Raw genomic sequence first — 22,447 nt, 5'->3', positions numbered from 1 at the left:
TATAAAATTTAGAAGGATTTAACAATAATTAGAAAGAGATGTGATAACACTTGTAATCAAGAGAATGTTTAGATACTTTTTGTTAGAAATTTATTCAGCATTCCCCTTGGGATTCGTGACAAGGGCTTAACTGCCACCTATGTACTATAAGTTGAGTGGTTGTTGTTGATCTCATTTTCATTTTGACATATGAGTGACAACACACTTAAAGTCATAACTTAACAGTACTTAGTGCATACCGAGTAAGTAGTGTATGCCGAGCATAAGTTGTCAGATAATGCATGTTTAGCACTTAGTATGTGCCAAGTAGACAGTTAGTGTCGAGTCAATCTAGTGACGAGCATGTTAATACATGCCAAGTGATTTAGATGTCGAGTGAACCGTGATGTCGAGTCATTTAGAGGTCGAGTTACAAAATTAAAGATATAGTGGATCTCGAGCATCAGAGGCTTCAAGTGCCAAGTAAACAGTTTTGGACATAGTTGTTTGTAATGGTACAGACTCTATGTAAACCATTTTTGGGCTGACTTAAGGGTTGTTTTTCAATTCTAGATGATAAGAATGAATTTATATCGAGAATCCCTATGCAATATATGAAACCAATTAGATAAATGGATGAATTAAGCAACAAAATGGGTGAATCACAATCGTTGATTCCTACCTAACCTTAGGTCACCTAGGTCTTCTTAAGGAAGGAAAACCCTAAAGAGTTCATGAGCTAAGAGAGAAGTTTGCATGCGCAGAGCATTCAAGGTGACTAAGGAGTTGTGACAAAGGATTAATTTGCAAAATTAGTTAGAGAGAACATAGGAAAGCAGAGAGATGATAGAAGTGATACATCTTATCAGAGAGGATCAAGTATACATCAAGAAAGAGGTGATCTGATATCTAGCAGAGAGGTGCTAACTGAAGGATCAAGGCTGAAACATTCTAATAGGTGAATCAGTAAAATCTCTTAACCGAGTAGCCCTAGCAGGCTTTTGTAAATCCTTTAATAGGGTGCTTACTTTGTTGTAAGTTGAAGTCCTTTAACCAAGCACACTTCTAACAGGGTGTTGAAATCCTTTAACAGGGTAAGACCTAATAGTCTTTGTAAGTCTTTAATAGGGCAGACCTTTCACAAGGTAGATTATAGTTTATGATCAAATAATTGTAACTTTCACTGGATACACTTTACAACTGCAGTAGCGAAGATTTTTGGGTGTCATCCCCACCCAATTTTACCTTCTTATTGGAGGGTTTCTGGGTAACCAAATATCTTGTGCCATATGTGTTGAATGTTTATTATTTTCATGCTATGAATGAATATGCTTAGTTTGGTATTTCAATTTACAAGCAAATTGTGAGATGGATGTGTGGTGAATGTTTTAATGGTTAAAATTTTGAAGTACTAATTCACCCCCCCTCTCAAAGTTTACTTTCTCTATTGTATTTCCAACAATTGGTATTAGAGTCTTGTTCTTTGAAAAGAAAATCTTTGCATCTTTGAGGAAAGATCTTGAAAACGGAAGTCTACAAGGTGGGAAAAGTCATTGAGAATCAGAAGATTGAAATCCAGCTTGCCCTACATCAGTTGAATGAAGCAAGAGATGAGTTGAAGCGCTCATTAAAAAGAAGGGAAGGGATAGCTATTGAGGAGAATGACACACATTACCAAGAGGAAGACACTACTGAATTATTTACAAATGGGAACTCAAGTGAGTTTGATGCAGCAATTGCAGATCTGATGGAAAAGAATGGTGTCCTAACTGAAGAGGTCAGAAACCTTAAGATAGAACAAGAATTAAAGAGAACAAATTTCCACAATCCATTCTATTGTACTGATATGTTTCTGGATTCGATTGTGTGAAGATTTTTGCCATCAACGTTTCGAATCACACTACGTGATCCATCATCAGGATAAAGAGCAAGAGATGCAAAACAATATGTTGCAGATAATGGATGACCCAAAAAGATAAAGGGAATAGGCAAGAAGGAAGGCTCACACCCCGAGGTTGAAGCATGAAAATAAAATAAATAAAATAAGAAACATTAAAAAGGGGTAGACAGAAGGACAAGGGGCCAAAAAGGGGGGGAACACTCCCAAGGACAGACTAGAAAATAAATAAAGGGAGTGTTCCTTTATTTATTTTCTAGTCTGTCCTTGGGAGTGTTCCCCCCCTTTTTGGCCCCTTGTCCTTCTGTCTACCCCTTTTTAATGTTTCTTATTTTATTTATTTTATTTTCATGCTTCAACCTCGGGGTGTGAGCCTTCCTTCTTGCCTATTCCCTTTATCTTTTTGGGTCATCCATTATCTGCAACATATTGTTTTGCATCTCTTGCTCTTCATCCTGATGATGGATCACGTAGTGTGATTCGAAACGTTGATGGCAAAAAATTTCACACAATCGAATCCAGAAACATATCAATACAATAGAACAAGAATTTCAATTAGTATTTCTATGTGAGGTGAGCGAGCAGAAAAAGAAAGTTGATGAAGACAAAGTCATGATTAAAGATGACAAAAGGATATTGACCAACAGACTGGAAGAGAAGACATCAGAGGTACAAAGGATTGTTAACATCCAACTGGAAACAATGAATCAAGCGATGATTACTAATCATGAATTGAATGGTAAGGATATTGAGATCACAACTCTGAAGCTGTAGAATGAACAATTGAGAAATGATCTAATAAGAGAAAAAGAATTTGCTAAAAGTTTCAACAAACCAAGTGCAGTCATCAAGTACTTTGAGAAATTGATGAGATCTCCTAGATCTAACAATGATACTACTAGATTGGGATACACCAGTACCGGGGAAGGAGAATCGTCTAAAAATGGTGAACAAAGAAGCAACAAAGGCAAGAACTACAAACCTACTTGTCATAATTGTGGAAAGTTAGGTCATACAACAAATGTCTGTAGGAGCAACAATGCAAATTAGAATCCTAAGCGAAAATTCATTGGTTACTCTCATAAGTGCAACAAGCAAGGACATCAGGCACATGAATGTAGGACCAAAATTTCAAGCACACAAAAAGGATATTGCCACAATTGTTAGAGGTATGGACATAAGCATGAGAATACAGATATAATGCCAAGTGGACAACAAAAAAGTAGACAAAGGTAAAACACAATGGAAAACCCTACAATTGGGATTAGAATACAAGGTATAATTGTCACTATTGTCAAGAGTTTGGACATGTTGTTGAGAATTGCATTAGAACACATTTCAGAAGTGATTACAGTAGATGGTTGAGTTAAACTACATGCTTTAGTTGTTTGAAGATTGGTCACATCAACAGGAATTGTCCAACAAGATCAAAGGCACCTAGCAATGAATTCAACAAAGGCAAAGAGAACATTGATGTTGAGAAAGTCAAAGTGCAAATGAACCAAACATGCAAGAATCGCAATACATCAAGTTCAAATGAGGTCACTTCATCCAATGGATCGGGTGATCATATCACCCCCATCTAGGCAATCAAAAGGTATCTGAGACTGATATTTCAATGATATATTTTACATCAGTTCCAAGAATCTAAGTTATGAAAAGATCATATATGCATGAATTAGGAAGCAATGTATTGGTTAGAACCTAGAAGAAATCTATAAGTTTTGTTAGTTTTCATGTCGTTGTCGAGAATGAAAAGTTTCATAACAGCTATCGAGTGAAAACGAAATTTTAGTTGATGTCGAGCTATTAAAGGTGATAGTATTAGCCGAGTTCGTTGTGGTTGCCAAGCGTAGAAGAAATCATGTGTAAGTCAAGTGAGTTGAAATTGCTATGATAGTCGAGCTTACAGTTGTGTAAGCATTGAGCATTCATTGCCGAGTTTTAAGGGTTATATGGTCAATTTTTGACTCATTTGCATTCATTTGAGATCAAAGAGAGCACGAAGAGCATAAGGTGAACTGAGGCGAAGGATTCAAGCATTTGTGAACTGGATTCAACTGCTACTCGTCACCAATCATCATATTCATAAGGTATTTATCATGTGTTGAGCTACGTTGTTTGAATTATCACAAATCTTAGTTATTTTAAATGGCATCTAGCTCTTCTACTATTACTAGGAAGCAAGTAAAAGAGGTTTTGAATGTTCAATTGATAAGTAATAAAATTAAACAACCACCCCTCTGAGCTATTCCTAAGATAGCATACAAGGGAGATCCAACTAATGTGTTATCTATGATACCACCATAGGTTTTGATGATACAAGATGTAAGATGTTGCTACACTTGTAAGGTTGGAAGTATTGGAGACATGAAAATCAAAGATTTGTATGGAAAACTATGTGCTGATAGAGTGTTGAAGGAGGAAAACAAAATTGTAGAGAGAAAAGGGTTAACCCGTGCCCTAGATTTTCAAAATGTATTCAAAACGGAATGGATTAAGATAGTACTAAGCAGAATACATGATCACTCTGTATGGTTGGAAAATGGCCCTACCAAGATCACAAAAGGGATCATTCAACATGTAACAAGGTACCCTACCCTAGATAGACACAAGACCATGTGAACTGATGCTAAGGAGGTTATTAAGAAGAATACAAGGGTTGTATGGAATAAAAGACAGATGACTATAGACACAATTTCAAAACCCTTAATTGCATTTGCAGTGAGAATAATTGCTCACAAGTTATTTCAATCCAACAAATTGAATAGTGTGTCTTGTATGGCTGTGGATTTAGGCTACAAGATAGTAAAGAAGGATCACTCTTATGACCTTGTCAAGTTACAACTCCAGTAGTTATCAGAAAACTTGGGAGCCATAAGAAAGACAAAGAGTGCACAATGCAAATTTGGTTCATTGTTGGTTTGCATATTCTTTTATGCACATAACACATTTCCTTCATTTGGAAAATTTCTTGGAAGACCAACAGGTCTATTGCAGTTCAAATTGGAGAGTTCATTGAGAAACTTAGGGACAACTTTGAGTCATTAATGACAAGCTATTTTGAAGACTAAAAGAAGTCTATGAAGTAGAGACTGAGGATACCAATGTCACTAGTAGAGAAATATTATGATGATGTTTGTTTTCTAGTTGATGTTGATCATACATGTGTACAAGCAGTTGTTCTAAGGGCTAGATGGCTTAGGCCATTACCCTATGAAATCAATGTGGATGAGGCATCAATAGCCATTAAAACACTATTAGTAGAAGAAGTAGACAAGAGTGCAACCTCATTTGGCACTTATGAGGAAGCCAAATCAAGAATTACAATAGATTTGAAGACAACTTTTGTGGTGAGAAAGAAAAACAAAATTGTTAACAAGCTAACGGAAAGATTTGGTGAAGGAGGAGAAGAAGAAGAAGAAGATGAGGATGATGAAGATGAAGATGAAGATGAAGATGGTCGACCAACCCAAGCCCCTCTTACACAAGGTCAAGGAGAGGACCAAGAAGAAGAAGTGGAACATGATGAAGGTGTCGAGGAAGAAGAATCCAATGAAGCACCTAAGTTAGTTGAGTAGAAGAAAAGAAAAGCCAAGGAGCTAGGAGTGAGTAATCTAAGGAAAGTTGTGAAGCCAACACAACAAAAGCCAATAGTACTTGTTACCAAGGCTAGAACAAGGGCAATTGCAAAGAAAACTCAAGAAGTTGACAAGCCTAAAGGCAAAAGAGCTCTTGAAGCTACCAAGGAGGATAAGCCTGAGAAGAAAGAAAGGAGAAAATATGTAGCTCCAACTGAATCAGATGAGGAGAGGACTGAATTAGATGACAACAGTCAATTCCAAGTGGTAAGCCACAATCCCTCTTTTGATTTAGACAACTTGTGTGCTAATATCAAGAATAATACAAATTTATCTGGGTTCACACATGTTGAGTTTGATAAACTTGGAAAGGTAGAAATGAATAAGGTGGAAGAATTTGTATATAAGATGATGACCACATTTAAGAACACACATATTGAGCTTGCCAACTCATTACCCAAAAGTCTATATGAAAGAGTTGAGCAAAGGTGGCAATACAATTTAACAATTGAAAGAAATATAAGGGAGATTACTCTAGCCAGAGTAATGCCAAATTAGGACAAGTCATCAATGACTAAGGCCATAAATAATACAAGGGGAGATTCTCCCAAATACAGAGCTTTCAATATTTTACAGAATAACATCGAAGAGGTTGTCAAGGAAAACACCCAAATATGGAAAGTTATCTATAGGTTGACAACAGAAAAGGCAATTGAAAAAGCACCTGGGGAGGTAGGCGAAGAAAAAGATGATCAAGAGGTAGTAGAGATTACCAAGGATGGATCTGTCAAAGATGGACATGAGGGAAGCACAGAGAAAGAAGCAGATGTAGAGGCTACAGCTAAAGAAGAGCAGCAACAAGATCAGAATGTACCTAAGGTACATATGTCAAGTGCCAGTTCCCCCCATGTGGACCTAGCAAGTCAACAGGACACAATTAAGATAAAGGATGTTTCTGATAACACAATGCAAAACATCAATCCTTTGATAGAGGATGACTTGAAAAGGATACTACAAGATTCCACTTTAGTTGCTAAACTATGCACTAATCCTATATTAATCAACACAGATGAGATTGACAAAGCATCAGCAGGGGAGAAACAAAACACTAACACATCTAGTGTACCCATTACATCTATAGAGACAAGAGGTCTAGAAGCACTAGAAGGTGTCACCATTGACACTCATATTTTAATTCCCATTGTGGTATATCAAAGAAAGGACACAGTGACATCAAATGTCAACAAATCAGTGCCAAATGCTTCAATGCAAGCAGTATTGACAGTTGAGTAGGATGGGACACAAGTCCACATAGGTTAGGAAGGCAGTCATGCACCTAACTCACAAGCACAAGGTGAAAAAGACAAAATAGAGAAGGAAGCTAATAGGATTGAAGAGTCAATTCTGACTACGAAACCAGAGGAACAAATAGCAATTTAGACATTGGTTACCCTACCAATCTCTGCATGTCATATTCCTAGTCAAACTCTTCATTGGCCAAGTGTAGATGCTACACCATTGCAATCATCAAGGCCTAGTCCTAATACATCTAAGGTTGGAGAAGGCATATCTTATGGAAAAGTCAACTTAGATGAGGTGATTGAACTTCCAAAGGTTGATCTAGCAACAATCACCATAGAAGAAATGAGCATATTGTAGGAAGCTCTAGCAAGAAAGAAGAACTAAGAGTTACTTAGAAGGGAGCACAAGCAAAGACAAGTTCTATATGACATCAAAGAAAAATTTATTGATGTATTCAGTCTCCTAGCACCTCATGAAGATAAACCTATTATTGAGCAACTGGTGAATATTGTTGATAAAATTAGTGATCCAGACCTAAACACAAACACTAAACTTCTAGAATGGTCTGAGAAGAGGTTTCAAACAAAGGTTGATGAAAAAAAATCTAGTACCATTGCACTACAACAGGTTGACTTAGCAACCAAGATGGAGAGTGTAAAGAAGATGTTAGAGAATATATTTTCTCTATACACAAAGCTTTGTGATGTGAATTTATTCACACAAGAAGCATAGAGGGTTATTGACCAACTGCATGGAGATTTAAAAACAACAGGTAATATTCTTAAGTTGTCTTCTGGTCAAAACTAGACTCATTTTCAAAGATGGTTATCTACTCAAGGTCAACTAGCTGCATTACAAGCACAAGATGCAAATATTTGGGTTGCCTTGATAAATATTCAAGTCATGTTGACCCCACACATGGAGGTATTGCACAAGGAACTAGCCATTGTAGAAGCACTAATGAAGAAAGATTTTCATATTTGTACTCATGAGGGCCTAGTAGACCTTGCTGCCAAGCTAGATGTTCAAATTCAATCTCTAGAGGTAGCATGCAGCAATTGGGATGCAACACTCAAGATGATAATGGAGGTCCACAAAACATTTTTGGACAAACACATTTCATATACCACCCATGACATAAGTGTCAAAAAAAGGGGGGTATTGAAGAAAGTGAGAGATTACACAAAGGGGGAGTAAATGTAGAAACAGAGTAAGCCAGCAGTTGAAGTAAATTTACTCAACAAGAGTATCAAATTCAAATACAACATAGAACAATCAACTCAAGGGGAGTTATGAAGTTTTGAGGTATGACTGATAAGTCATCAGTTTTGCAAAATTTTGATATTTTGAAATTTTGTATGTGAGTCGAGTAAAGAATATAGATTAACTGAGTTATGCTCAAGTTAAGGTTATATATGCATGATAAAGTGTTTTTGCCACTCATGTCAAAGGGGAAAATTGTTGATCTCATTTTGGTTTTGACATATGAGTGACAACACACTTAGGGCCCGTTTGGTTGCCAGAATTAGAAGGGGATTGGCATACGAAACTCTTAAAAAATTGTAATCCACTGTTTGGGTTTACCAAATCGGAATTGGGATTGAAAAAATAAGAATCTTGTATACCCATTTATCCCCCAAGATCTAGATTTGAAATTCCACCTAAATAGGTGGAATTGGTCTAATGCTCATTTTAATTCCAATTTGCCTCAAAATGAGCATTACAAAATAATTACAATGAAATTTGTTTTCATGTCTGACTAACATATATTTTTCCCCGCTTGTTTTCTGTTATTACTCTTCGTGGAACATTACCTTTGCTCATATATTTTTCTTGCCTTTGGTTTTTATGTGTGCATTTTGGACTTTTCGTTTTCTAGTTTGCAAAGGTATGCATTTTGGGATTTTTGCCCTATGGTTTGGGTTGTGCATGTCTTAGGGCTTGAAAGAACTTTTTTTCCTGCAATTTAGGGAGATTGAAGCCGAATTTTCTTTTGGCTTTGAAGTGGTTTTTCTACAAGCTCAATTTTTGCTACATATTGAAAGGTAATGAAACCCTCGAAAATATGTTCTCCATCATTTCTTGTGGCTATAAGTGGAGATTTTTTTTTTGGTTTGCATATACATGGCTTCGTTCTCTTTCCTTCACCTAACAATCACTCGCATGTAGGATAGTTTGACATTGCTTTTCATCAAGAAGAGTTTGGAGATTGTTTGATTTTCTTGCTCATACATTTATATCAATAATGATAAACTTAATAGAGCCTGTAATTAAAACAAATGGTGACTTTATATCCCTTTCCATTTATTCTACTATCATTCTTTAGATCTGTGACAAGATGGGAGCAACAAACTAGAGTTTAGTCATCCACATAATAGAGGCAAATTTTCGCAAGACAAATAGTTTTAAATCCTGAGATAGGAGCAACAATAGGGGATTATTTGATTGGTATTCCAATTCCAATTGTGCAACCAAATAGAGGAAATGTGTTTTCTATAATGAATTATTGGTCAACCAAACGGTGTCAAATTAAATTCCCAAAACTATAAGCTAGATTTCAAGTTCCAGAATTCCAAATATAGCATTCTGAATGTGAATTCTTAAATTGTATTCCACCAACCAAATAGGCCCTAAAGTCATTACTTAACAGTACTTAGTGCATACCGAGTAAGTAGTGTATGTCGAGCATAAGTTGTCAGATAATGCATGTCGAGCACCAGTATGTGCCGAGCAGACAGTTAGTGTCAAGTCACTCCAATGACAAGGAAGTTAATACATACCAAAGGGCTTAACTGCCTACTATGTACTATAAGTTAAGTGATTGTATCGAGCATTGATAGATTAGTCTTTTGGTGCAACAACCCCACTCTAACAATCTAATAATTTAATAATTTAATAATAATATAATTGATTTGGAGACTTCTTTACAATGTCATATTATAAAATTTAGAAGAATTTAACAATATTTGGAAAGAGATGTGATAACACTTACAATCGGGAGAATGTCTATATACTTCTTTCATAAATAGGCATGATAGTATGACATTTATAATAGAATCTACATAAGTAAATACACAATCAACAAAAAACCAACCAAAACAATTATAATAACCAACAACATATAGATGTAGACCAATTTCTTAGTCTTTGCACATCATTAAGTAATTTCATGTACAATAATATTACAATTAAAGACTTGAATGCAACTTATCAATATCATATTGTTTACATAACACTATTGGTAGTAGGTGAGTAAGTGGAGCCAAGCCTATAGACCTACTCTTGTGTGATTAGATTTGTGGTCATCCTACACCATGTGAGGACTTATTTGTGGTCACTATCAATAACTTATTATTTTCAACCATTTCTCACACAAAGTGATAATACTCAACATTCTTAGCATGAGCATGATATAAGGTACTTTTTGCCATATACATAGTCATATTTAATCATCACAATCCCACAATCAAAACTAATACCACTACCAAGTCTACATAAACATATTGCATCCTTAGTGGCATGTGTAGTAACTATATAGTTTGCTTTAATGGTGTACAATGCAATTGCAATTGTCTCTCACTCAATTACTCACTACTCTTTCAAACAAGTAAATACAAAGCCATTGGTGAACCATTGACCATCTAATCATTTGTAATGTCCCCATCTTTTTAGCAACTAAGTGGAGTTCTTAGCCTTCACGTTCTCCAAAGGCTAAGTGGAGCATAAGAGGAAATTAAATTAATTTCTTATAAAGTCATTAAATAAATTAAAATTAAAAATTAAAAGGTGACTTTATATTTATTTTATTTAATTAATTGGTGTATTACAAAGGAGAAGCTTCTAAAGTGTGTATTAATTATTGGAAAGCTAGAAGCCTCTAGTAATTTAATTTTCTAGAAGCACAATTAATTATTGTATTACAAGGGAGGAGTTTCTAGAGAGTGCATTAATTATTGGAAGGGGGAAGTTTCTAACACTTGCAATTAATTAATGTTTTAGTTCCTTCTAGAAGGGTGAAGGAAAAGGATAAATAGGGGTGAGAGTCTCATTGTTGAGCATCAGATTATTGTATGAGATTTTTGTGAATGACATTTGATAAGAGCTTGGATGTGTGAATCACATATCTTTCTTGGCAATAGAGGACGTTCATCCTCTCTTGTAACATTCTAGACATCATTCCCTTGGGGTTTGGCCTTTGGAATACATTGCTTTGTACTTGATTTCATCATTTTGAGAATTAATATAATTTCAGCATCGGTTCCATCTTCAGTTTGCATAAAAAAAATATTTCGGCAGTTGGTTTAGTTTTTGGGCATTCCAGGGTGCCCATTACAGTGTTATCAGAGCTTGCTTACAAAGTGTTTCATGAAGTTATAACCAGTAGGTGCCCATTACAGTGGTATCAGAGCTATAAGTCCTGCCATCTTGTGGAGGTCTTATAGGGAATTTGAGATAGCTGGATAAAGGAAAAAGTGTTCGACAAAATGTATATCGATCCAGATCAGGAAAATGTAATAACCCCAACAGGTTATAACTTCTTCAAACACCAAAAATATTTATACTTCAGTTGTTTGACATTTCTTCAAACACTTTGCAAGCAAGCTCTGATACCACTGTAATAGTCCTGCTCAAATCTGACCTTAAAATGCTGATTGAAAGCTCGAAGAATTTTGTCAAACACTTTGCATACAAGGGGTCATATGACTGATATAACTTTTCAGATTGCTGCAATGACTCTTATTTCGATTTGCATCAAAGAGAATGCTTACAAAAAAACTCCAGATTGTCTAAACAATGACCTAATATGAATGTGCAACTAATTTTGGCAATATTCAATACATATATGTGACTTAAACTACTTGCAAAATGCAGCTACAACAACTAGTAATTATGACAAATACTTTGGATGCAACCTAGGATGGCATTAATGCACTTACAACCAAGTGTCATTAATATAAACACTTAGTATGCAAAATTATAACATTATTTATGCCAAAAAGCGAACTTACAACCAATTGATATTTTTTCAAACAATTGGAATGCAAACTAATAAGTTGATCATCAACTCTAGGGTTGCAATATAGATAGTCTAAAAATTACAACGCTCTTTCAATTGCAAAATCCTAGCCTTCCTTTGATACCAATAATGCCAAAGGGCAAACAAAGACAAGTACAATGTGAAATAGTGAAGTGTTGAAGCTATAATTTGTACTCAGCTAAAAACCTACATTTTTCAGAAAAATATGCCAAATGAAAAGTGAAGAACCTGATTGTAGATGGTTGTAATAATTTTCTTCAATGCTGCCCCTTCTACTTTGCTTTTTTCCGATCTGCTTTTTCCACTTGCTTTTTTCATTTTGCTTTTTCGAACTGCTTTTTCGGATTGCTTTTTTCGGAGCTGCTTTTTCGAACTACTTTATTCGGCCTGTTTTTTTTTTCAGTTCTACTTTTTTGGCCTACTTTTTTTGGACTGCTTTAAAATGGCTTCCTGTAATTTCGGACCTGCTAGAAATGACCTCCAATAATGTTGGCCCTGCTAAAAATGCCTCCTAAAATGCTAAAATGCTGAAAATGGCCTTAGGCCCAATGATACCCTAGCTGAAGTGACTGAAGTATCACCTCCAAATGTGCAACCCTTCAGAAGATATTTCACTTCCTCAGTTATGCAAATCCAAGGGAGTTTTCGTTCCCAAAGATCAACTGACTATCTGAAACCACTTGCCTCCACAATAGACTATGTGACTGAATCACAATTTGATGTCAAGAGAGAAATAAACAACTGGATTATTAGAATGAAGCCTGAGGTGCCTATTTATTCTTTTTTCTCCATTTTCTCTAGAAGCTTCTAGAACATTATTTTATTTTATCTATTAAGTGACTTTATAAAATATTTTATAATTCAAATCACTTTATTAAATTAATTAAATATAAAGTTACCTTTTAATATTTCTTTATTTGATAACTTTATAAATAATTAACTTAATACCACGTATTTATTTAATTAAAATAATTAATTAGTCATCCTCATTAAATATTCATTATTTTGGATAAGTTAATTAATTAAATTAATTAAATCAAATTGCCTCCAAATTGGGGACATGACAGAAAATGTAATGAGTAGGTTATTGGGTACATTAGAGGAGGGTCAGCGTATGCAACAAGAGCAGAATAGGCGAATGGATATGATGCAACAAGGGCAGAATAGGCGAATGGATTTGATGTTGCAGCTAATCGCTAGATAGATGGGCATCAATATTGAAGATTCGTAAGTTGCTCCAGTGCAAGAGGTAGTTGATTCCTCGGATGGGATCAAGACATGTGTAGAACCACCCAGCTATGATGTTGGTGATGTGGGCATTTCAGTGGAGTCAGTAGATGTTGGTTTACGCTCTAGTATTATTGATTCGCAATCTAGAGTTGAGACGTGTGCAAAGTCATGAGTCCACATATGAAGCTTTGTCAAGGGATGGCGATGCAACAATAGTGGGAGTAGGAGAATGTGAGGATATTGTCATATCAGCAGCCACTTTTGTGTTAGTTGAACCATCCAACGAGGAGTTTAGCAGTATGCATGTGGACGTAGATGTGTGCTCTGATGATAGTACACTTGTTATTGCTAATGAGGTGAGTGATATAGTGATAGAGTCATATTATACTATCGATCAACAAAGTGTTGATGTTCACTTCTGGGATAGTACTATGTTCAACATGGATGCAACATTGTTTTATGAGAATTTGATGTTTGAGGTTGATGTTGATCACTTACCTGAGTGGAGTTGGCTTAGTTTTCACCATCTACAAAGATTCAATTTTGTGTTGCAGCAGTTAGGAAGAAGAGGTTTCATAGATCTTCTATGGAGCCGCCTTCTGGTGACATTCTGATTACTACATCATTAGCACAAGTTTTGGGAGCTAGGCTGCAGGACATGTGGTTGGTCCTGATGATGCTAATTTGCAGCTAGTTTAATCTCCACAAAGATGTCACGTACGACTTCAATTGGGATCCAGGAGGAGGTTGGAGTTCATTGTGTTGCTGGATTGCTTGAGGACAAGCAATTTCAAGGAGAGCGGATTGTAATGTCTCCATCTTTTTAGCAACTAAGTGGAGTTCTTAGCCTTCACGTTCTCCAAAGGCTAAGTGGAGCATAAGAGAAAATTAAATTAATTTCTTATAAAGTCATTAAATAAATTAAAATTAAAAATTAAAAGGTGACTTTATATTTATTTAATTTAATTAATTGGTGTATTACAAGGGAGAAGCTTCTAGAGTGTGTATTAATTATTGGAAAGGTGGAAGCCTCTGGTAATTTAATTTTCTAGAAGCATAATTAATTATTGTATTGCAAGGGAGGAGTTTCTAAAGAGTGCATTAATTATTGGAAAGGGGAAGTTTCTAGCACTTGCAATTAATTAATGTTTTAGTTCCTTCTAGGAGGGTGAAGGAAAAGGACAAATAGGGGTGAGTCTCATTGGTGAGCATCGGATTATTGTATGGGATTTTTGTGAATGACATTTGATAAGAGCTTGGATGTGTGAATCACGTATCTTTATTGGCAATAGAGGACGTTCATCCTCTCTTGTAACATTCTAGACGTCATTTCGTTGGGGTTTGGCATCGGTTCCATCTTCAGCATCGGTTCCATTTTCAGTTTGCATAAAAAATATATTTCAGCAGTTGGTTTAGTTTTTGGGCATTCCAAGGTGCCCATTACATCATTTGACCAATTTGCATCAAATAACTCATGTGTGCCCACTTAACTTAATCGCATTATCACTGCCATTATAAAGAAACAATAATTAAAAGTACCTTGCAAATATCTAGGCTACCCTCTACCATGATTAGGCATAAGCCAAATTAGAACTCTCACTACTTGGCTATATCTAACTTGGTAAAACAAATCACATATGTATTGATTGGCTTACAATCATGCATATTAAACCTCTACAAGATGGTATCAACATGCTTAACCAAAACTTTTTGTGAGTCTAGTCTCTATTGATCATCATTCGAAAATATATGGTTTTAGCTCCTAAATCGTTTATATCAACTATATCGCATAGTTGATCCACAAGCTCTCTAATCATCAACATATTACAAATAAACATGTCATCAACATAGAAGACAATAATTAACGACTAGTCATTAATAGCATTAATTTAAACACAATAATCCTCCTCTCTTAATAAAATCCAACTTCTAGTACAACATCATGGGTGACTATTTCAAACCATACAAATATCTCTTAACCTTTAATTCAATTGTTCTTTTCCTTTCACCACAAAACCATTAAAATATCACATAAATTTCCTCCGCAAGGTCCCAATGAAGGAAAGAAATTTTAACTTCATTTGCTCTATCTCAAAATCACAAGTAATCCTTGGCCAAGACTATGCCCTTGCACTACTCTACTCAACCATCTACTCTTTAAAAAAAATATTAAATACCCCCTTGCATCAAATGGAGTTCATTCCTCTGTGAAAACTGCAAGATACCAGTTGTCACAACTAGCCAAAGCCCATGCCCTATGCACATAATCACCACCTATCTAGTTAGTGAAACTGTAAATCAATCATGTGCCCGTGACTTGTGAGCATAATCGTCATTTATCTAGTTGTAGTTGCACTCTTCTCATTAGTAAGCTCCACCTATTAGCGTGACTAGCATTAGTCATATCAATCTATTATATGGATTCTACTACCTTCATCAATTGCCACTTTTTATGCAATTCATTTGCTCTATTTCTGGATTCTAAAAAGCTTATTGTGTATTTTGATACTTCCTTTATTTCTTGATTAAAGTAAAATCCCGTTTATCACCACGAGTTTCTATTTTATTGTGCCTTGTTGCAGCATTGTTATTATTATTCATATCAGTGCTGTTCATCTCTGTCATCGTCTCCAAATGCACAGACAGCAGACTTTCACACAATTGAGAGGCTTGACCTTAATTTGGGAGGATCTTATTTTGAAAGGGTGTAAATTGAAGCATTACCTCCATCCGTGCCAAAGCCAGTTACACCCTAACATAATCACTTTTCACATTTATTAAGCTTGAACCCTTATAGGCGGGACCCAGAATAACTATAACATCCTTATTCCCCGTCAGGACTATATTTGCTCCAGCACCTTTTTTAAAAGGCCCTTGATCATTTTCAGCATTCTCCTTGATCATATGAGCAAGAGTTAAAATATATTTCTTTTAAATAAAATTTAATTGACAATTTCTCAAGTTGAATGGCGGGGATTCGTATGAAGCAAAACAATTATGATCAGAGGCACTCTACAGGCACAGGACAGACCTGTGTGACAAGAAACTTCGTCGCTGGTATTATATTTCTCCACAAAAATAAACATTATATATTTAGTATTCAGTATTCATTAAAGATGTGATTCAACAATAACTAGAAGAAGATAAGTTGACGACAAAACTACAAGTGATTTCAAGTTAAAAATGAACTATCAAAACTCCTGTCAATGGGCATGAACATTTTTACTTTAATCTACCCATTTTCTCTTGGCAAAACTACAAGTGCTTTCAAGTTAAAACTGAATAATCAAAACTCCTCTCAATGGTCATGAACATTTCTTTTCATTCAACCATTTCTTCTTGATGCTTTCTCCTGCTGTTAAAAATTAATATATATAAAATATGCCATTAGCAAAGCACTGTTACAAAATTGGAACCGGTAATGAAGCTTATGTTCTCATGTATACCAACTCACATGCCCATCTGATGACTTGTCGCCATGCTCGATTGCCTATACAGTTCATGACATATGCTTACCATATCCATATAGATATACTTGATATTCGTACTTCTGAATTTGTGCGAGAACGTGTCCCACAGTTGATCAAAAACATCACATATGAAGTGATATTAAATGAAACTCTGAAAATTTGAATTAATTCAAAATTTGCTTAATGCATTTAGAGCTTCTCGATGACATAAAGCTTGTGCTCTTTATGTGGCATTTTTGTACAATAGAAAAACGGAAAACTTCAATAATACATTGTACTGAGAATTAAGACTAAATCCAAAACCAAGGTCTTTTGATGTCGAAGAAGATCTTATAAAAATCCCTTAAGGATCATCAAACAAATCAACAATATAACAAGAACTGGGCAACAGAATCATATAACAAATCAATGAGCGCTAATATTTTAAATCTTCCACAATATTGTAGTTGTAGTCAGTGTTAATGCATTAAAAGGCGGAATGCTTCATTCTGGTTTTCGTTGTCGTATTCATATCCAAGATTTTTTGCACGCCCAGTAAATTCTTCTTCATCCTCTTGTGGAACTTGTATACCAACCAATACATTTGCACCTGCTTCACCCTGCACATCAAATAATATTTTATAGACCAAGAATAGAGGACAGCAAGTTGAGCCCAAAGTAGAACAGAGGAAAGTGGTATGTACCTGTGCACGGTAGTGAAATAAACTTATATTCCACCGAGGACTAAATGCATCTAGAAACTTCATCAATGCACCTGGCCTCTCAGGAAACACAAATCTGCAAAGTAGTTCATTTTTTACATTCGAACGACCACCCATCTGCAAATAAATGCAGAGCTAATGAATCAAAGTAGCAAATGGCATTTGGCATTAGCACAATGTAACTTTTGTCCAAAAAGTAACACAGTACAAAATGGTTTTGGCTTCATAATGATGGAAACGAGAACCTAAAGCAAGACATTAAATTTGGGGCATATAAAATCATCACATATGAAGAGGTTTCCATTCCAGTAGTAATATTGCACCATTACTTCTGTGTAAAACAGTGAACAAGCACAATAATGTGTAAAAATATAAAATGCAGTTCAAAGTTATTCAAAATGAGATGATTACAAGATGTCGCAAATGATCTTTAGCTAAGTCATTGTCTGTTAGATCTAATGTCCTCAGCCCAGAAGATTCCATACGTTTCTTGAGTTCTAGCAGTGCCTCAGCCTTGTGAACGCCAACACTGAGAAAATCAACGAAATCAAATATTAGAATGCTACTAAAACCCTCGAGGTGAATAAATCTATTATCTACTAACACATAAATCTAATTTTGTCAAGAATGTCAACGTCTTCAATCTTAGAAATTATGTCATTATCCAAAAATAAAAAGAGCTATCGCAATCATAAATGTTACACTTAAGGTTGAAAATGTATGAACTTGCTCAGACGAATGCAAAATATTGATAGAACGTCAAAATGTAGAGAAGAGGAACAAAAACCCAGCCAATATACAGATATGATCAAAGACAAAAAAAATATGGATAGAAGGGATGAGAATAATATCATGCCTATACAAAACAAGTGCTTTGTCTTTCTCAGCGTATCGATATTTGAATTCCGTTATATTCATTGGCCCCACCTGCCAATTCAGAAAATATTAGTCAGATAAAACTGCTTGAGGTCCAATTGACTTAACATATTAATCACATGTATATATTTACATACCAGCTCACAAAATTTCTTAAATGAACCACGCTCCTCTTTAAGAAATGTCGCAAGAACAGCCTCCCTCTTGGCACCAACGTCAGCAAGTTGAGTGACAAGTCTTAGCCGTTCAAAATTCATATTTGCTCCACTGGTTATAGCTATCACAGTCTCATCCTTTAAACCATAATATTTGCAATATGCATTAGCCCCAGCTAATGCCAGAGCCCCAGCAGGTTCTAAAATGCTCCTCTTCTCCTCAAACATGTCCTGAATCACAAGGAAAATAATCAATATAAAAACATTTCAATTAAAGATGCAAACCAAGAAATGCATATATACCCAGTACAACTTCCAAGTTAAGAGAGATAATAGTTATGGGTTATGGAGCTCTTTCAGAAGAAATATTGTTCATAACGTCAGAAAGGATTATTTACTTTTAGCATTCATTGTGAGTATACATTCTGACAATGCATCAGCTTGATATGTTGTTTTATTGATGGAGTATTGTATTTATACGGGCATTATTAAATTTCTGAAATTAGGCATGATCAATATCTAATTCAGAAGAATTGTACCGACATTCAGTGAGGATGAAAAACAAGTTATTAAAAACATTGCGAAAAAAATCGTGACTGAATACAGGAATTAAAAACATTTAATTTCAAAATAAGAAATGAGCACACAAGAATGTTAAAATGTATAAATATTACTAAAATAATATAAAACTATGCAAAAAATTGTTAAAACCAATGTTATCAGGGGACATGTTTCTGGCATAATTTGACCCATCCAGGAAACTCAGAAATTTGTCCCCTGGCTGTCTCATAAACTCAATGTTTCAGTTTCTATTATTTGTTTGACTTCCACTTTCATGTGAACTCTAAACTTAAATTATTTAACACAAATACTATATATATATTAAGGTAACCTAATGTATCTAATAAGCATGCTTTCATATGAATATTTAACATTTCCCTATTTATTTTAAATTTTCCCTATTTTTTATATAGCTATTCCTACTATCATCCCCGGCTCTGGAAAAAATGTCCACCCAAGAAAACCGGTTAAACTGTCCCCCCGTCCCATGTCTCAGAAACCCAAGGTAACATAGGTTAAAACATATAAGCCATGATGAGTTGAACAAAATTAGAATATTGAAAACATTTGTGGGTTCCCTTTCAGGACCTCTTCACATCATTTTCATTAAGTTTACATATGGCATTTTCTTTTTGTCTCAAGTCATAAAGTTGCTAAGCTGAGAGGCTTTCTACACTGGAAGCATTCATCAATGTAAACATTTTGCTGTTCTAAAAAAAATTAACAGTCATTTACAAGTTTTACAAATGTTGTGCTAGTAGTATGATGAGTTGGCTTTGCTTTGTTTGTAGCAACGTCAAGAAAAATGCTCCATATAGTAGCCGAAAAGTTGTGGTTGTAAACTCTTTTTTTATCCAATGATCAACTGAAAAATTAAAGATTTGAGTTGTCAAGACACATTTATCATCGATTTCATATTGTAGAATGCCAACTATTATAAAGAAAACGCACAATAATATTGGAGAATACCAACTACGCAAAGCATTTTTTGGTCATTTTGTAATCATCAGAATATAATATGGGAAGGAGAAGGGGCAGCGAGTGGAAGGAAAGCAACAAGTTAAAAAGAGGGCAACAAGCATGTGAAAGGGGGATGATTGCGTGTAGCCCTGCGTGCATTTTCCTGCAAATGTATAGGAAGGGACGGGATTGATCCTCTTGAAAAGGTAGCAAATCTTTGGAGAGGGGGATTGTTTTGGAGGGGGAGCTCGTCTGCATGAGAGATGAATGCTTGGGATGAAAAAGGTTGCATCTCCATTCCCATATCAACCATAGGAATCAATCACAAATATATGCCGCTCAAACCTAGATCTCATAATGTTATCATGGATGCCCTTGCCCTGTTCCGAATGTATAATTATTGGGTGCTGCACCTGCTTCTATCGTTTGATAAAACATTGAAACGGACTCAACGGAAGCACCTACAGTTGACATATTCTTTAATCACTGCATTCCAAAATTGAACATTTCATTAGAGTATTTTGCCCAATACTGTGCGCGCATTCTCAAATTCCCCACATGCAATGGACATTTTGAAGAGAGAACTCCCCAGGAAAGGATTTTATTTAATTCTATTGATATTCATTATATGTATATGAATTTATTTTCAATGTTGTACTGATTTAATAGCTACGCATGCTTCCAAGAGTGAAGCATAAGCGTGTAAGTCTGCTGAAATGCCAAGACTCCATTGTGTGCAGAATATTAATGGCCGCATCCAATTTCTATCAGAAGATTTGTATTGCGCGCATTATGAATAAGTTTGTAGTTTTTTTTTGTTTTTTTCTCATACTCACTCGTCTCGCACATTATTTGCGGCCCATTGCGGAGTTAATTTGCCCAAGAGGGATCAAACATTTGGCTGATAATTATTGAAAAATAGAATAATGAAATAAAGATTATAATTGTTTAATATTCTAGAAATAGTGTATATATGTTTCTACGATTGGTTTTAATATTCTAGGTAAATCTCATTAGTATCGAGCCACAAAAACCATTTCATCTGTTATTAATAATAATGTGGCAGTAGGGAACAAATGTAACTAATGAGTGATTCCTGAAAGGAGTTACATAAATTACTTTGATGCCTATGAGACCTCATTTGTTTGAAAGATTTAGTTTTAAAACTGTTATAAACAAAGTTCTTTTTTTCCAAATAAATTAAAAATCAATGAAATAAGAAAAGAAAATCTAATTTTTTTAATATTTATTTATCTATTTTTGCAATTTTGAAATCCATATATGTTTCTAAATTTTAAAAATCTAAATTACAAGCTTCGACAAATATTTTAAAAATTTAAGATCATGTTTCTAAATTTTAAAATATAATGTTTATATATTGTAAAAAATCTATTTATTTTGTATTTTATATGAAAAATTATAATGTTTTGTAAAGTGATTATCTTTCTTATTAATTGTATTTAAGAAATGTTGGTGTCATTTTCTTAAATTTTGGAATGTGAGATTAAGCATTTAAACTTAAAGATTGCAACTTCACACAATTTCAAAATTAATAAATTCAAAATTGATTCACAAACTAAATAAAATTAAACCTCCAAAATGAAACATACATCTATAATGCTTCAACATGTTTTAAGATCTCATAATTAAAATAATGAAGCAAATAATGAAAATAAAGATGTGTATATGTTTAAGATATATAATAACAATTATGATGTCTCTGTTATTCTAAAAGTAGGCTGGAAGCATTCATCATTTTAGTGTCATATATTAAAATGACAGATAAATCATATTAGTAATACTGAACATTAACATGATTTGATTTAATTTAATTAATTTTGTAAGTGAAACAAGAACTAGCCATTTTTATCATTGCTGACTGCTATTATTGTTGTTGAAAATTTTTATGATATTTTTCAAAATCTTTTTTGTTTTCATTAGTATTTTCTTTTATTTAGAATACAATAAATATTTTTAATTGGCTAAATATAACAAATTAGTTTGTTTTTTTTATTTAAGGGAAAATTTGTGAAAATCAAATCTAATATTTAGAAAAAATTTGAAAAGTTCAAAAGTCAAATTAGGGAAAATTATTAGACAACATTGATTGTTTTTATTAATTATATCTAAATGTTTTTTTTAAAACAAATTTTTCATATATACAAATACCAATAGGTAATTAAATTCTATATTTTTATCTACTTGTTATCCATATAGTCAATTAGTAATTCTATGATGTTTCAATAATTTTATTATTTAAAATAAATTAAACTTTTTTCGTATAAAATTATGTTTTTTATTGGAATAGAATGAATATCTTTGATTTGCTAAATGTAAAATTTTGATTTGGAGTTGGGTAAACAGTAAATTGTGAAATCTTATAGATATTAATAGTATTTTAGATGTCGTAAAGATTTTTTTTAAATATATGAACCCAATTACAAAAATCTTATCTATTGAAATATTTATATTTCTAAACTTTACATTTTTTAAACTAGATATCTCTTGGCTAAATTTTTTTTAAAAAAAAATTAAAATTTTAGGTACACTAGTGATTATAGCAAGTATCACAATCTTTTGTTGTCACAATCTTTTGTTGTGATTATAACAAGGCTCTTTTGTAAATTATTTATCTTGTATGCATTGTTAACAATTATTGACAATTTGACACAAAACACTTTTCATTATCTCTCTCGT

At 34.1% G+C, this 22,447-nt stretch overlaps 1 protein-coding gene across 2 annotated transcripts in view; it reads right to left on the bottom strand.

The window, feature by feature from the left end:
• Positions 1-16,636: 16,636 nt before the first annotated feature.
• LOC149551003 (threonine dehydratase biosynthetic, chloroplastic-like) overlaps positions 16,637-22,447 on the bottom strand; it is a 63,126-nt gene continuing 57,315 nt past the window's right edge. Inside the window, exons 5-9 of one of the 2 annotated variants that reach the window (XR_016352651.1) lie at positions 18,212-18,460; positions 18,055-18,125; positions 17,684-17,727; positions 17,181-17,315; positions 16,637-17,096 (exon numbers count right to left, since the gene is read on the bottom strand). Coding sequence is in view for 1 of the 2 variants with exons in the window: in XM_089786555.1 (XP_089642681.1) it covers positions 16,956-17,096; positions 17,181-17,315; positions 17,610-17,727; positions 18,055-18,125; positions 18,212-18,460 (714 nt within the window). In the remaining variant the exon portion in view is untranslated. Of the gene's footprint in view, positions 17,097-17,180; positions 17,316-17,609; positions 17,728-18,054; positions 18,126-18,211; positions 18,461-22,447 lie in introns of both variants that reach the window. The other variant, XM_089786555.1, reaches the window with a different exon arrangement.

The sequence above is a fragment of the Cupressus sempervirens genome, chromosome 6 (genome assembly GCF_028749045.1).
Source record: "Cupressus sempervirens isolate cs-2001-9-10 chromosome 6, ASM2874904v1, whole genome shotgun sequence".
Lineage (NCBI taxonomy): Eukaryota > Viridiplantae > Streptophyta > Pinopsida > Cupressales > Cupressaceae > Cupressus > Cupressus sempervirens.
The sequence above is the reverse complement of the archived record's forward strand: the minus strand, read 5'-3'. Positions and strand labels throughout refer to the sequence as shown.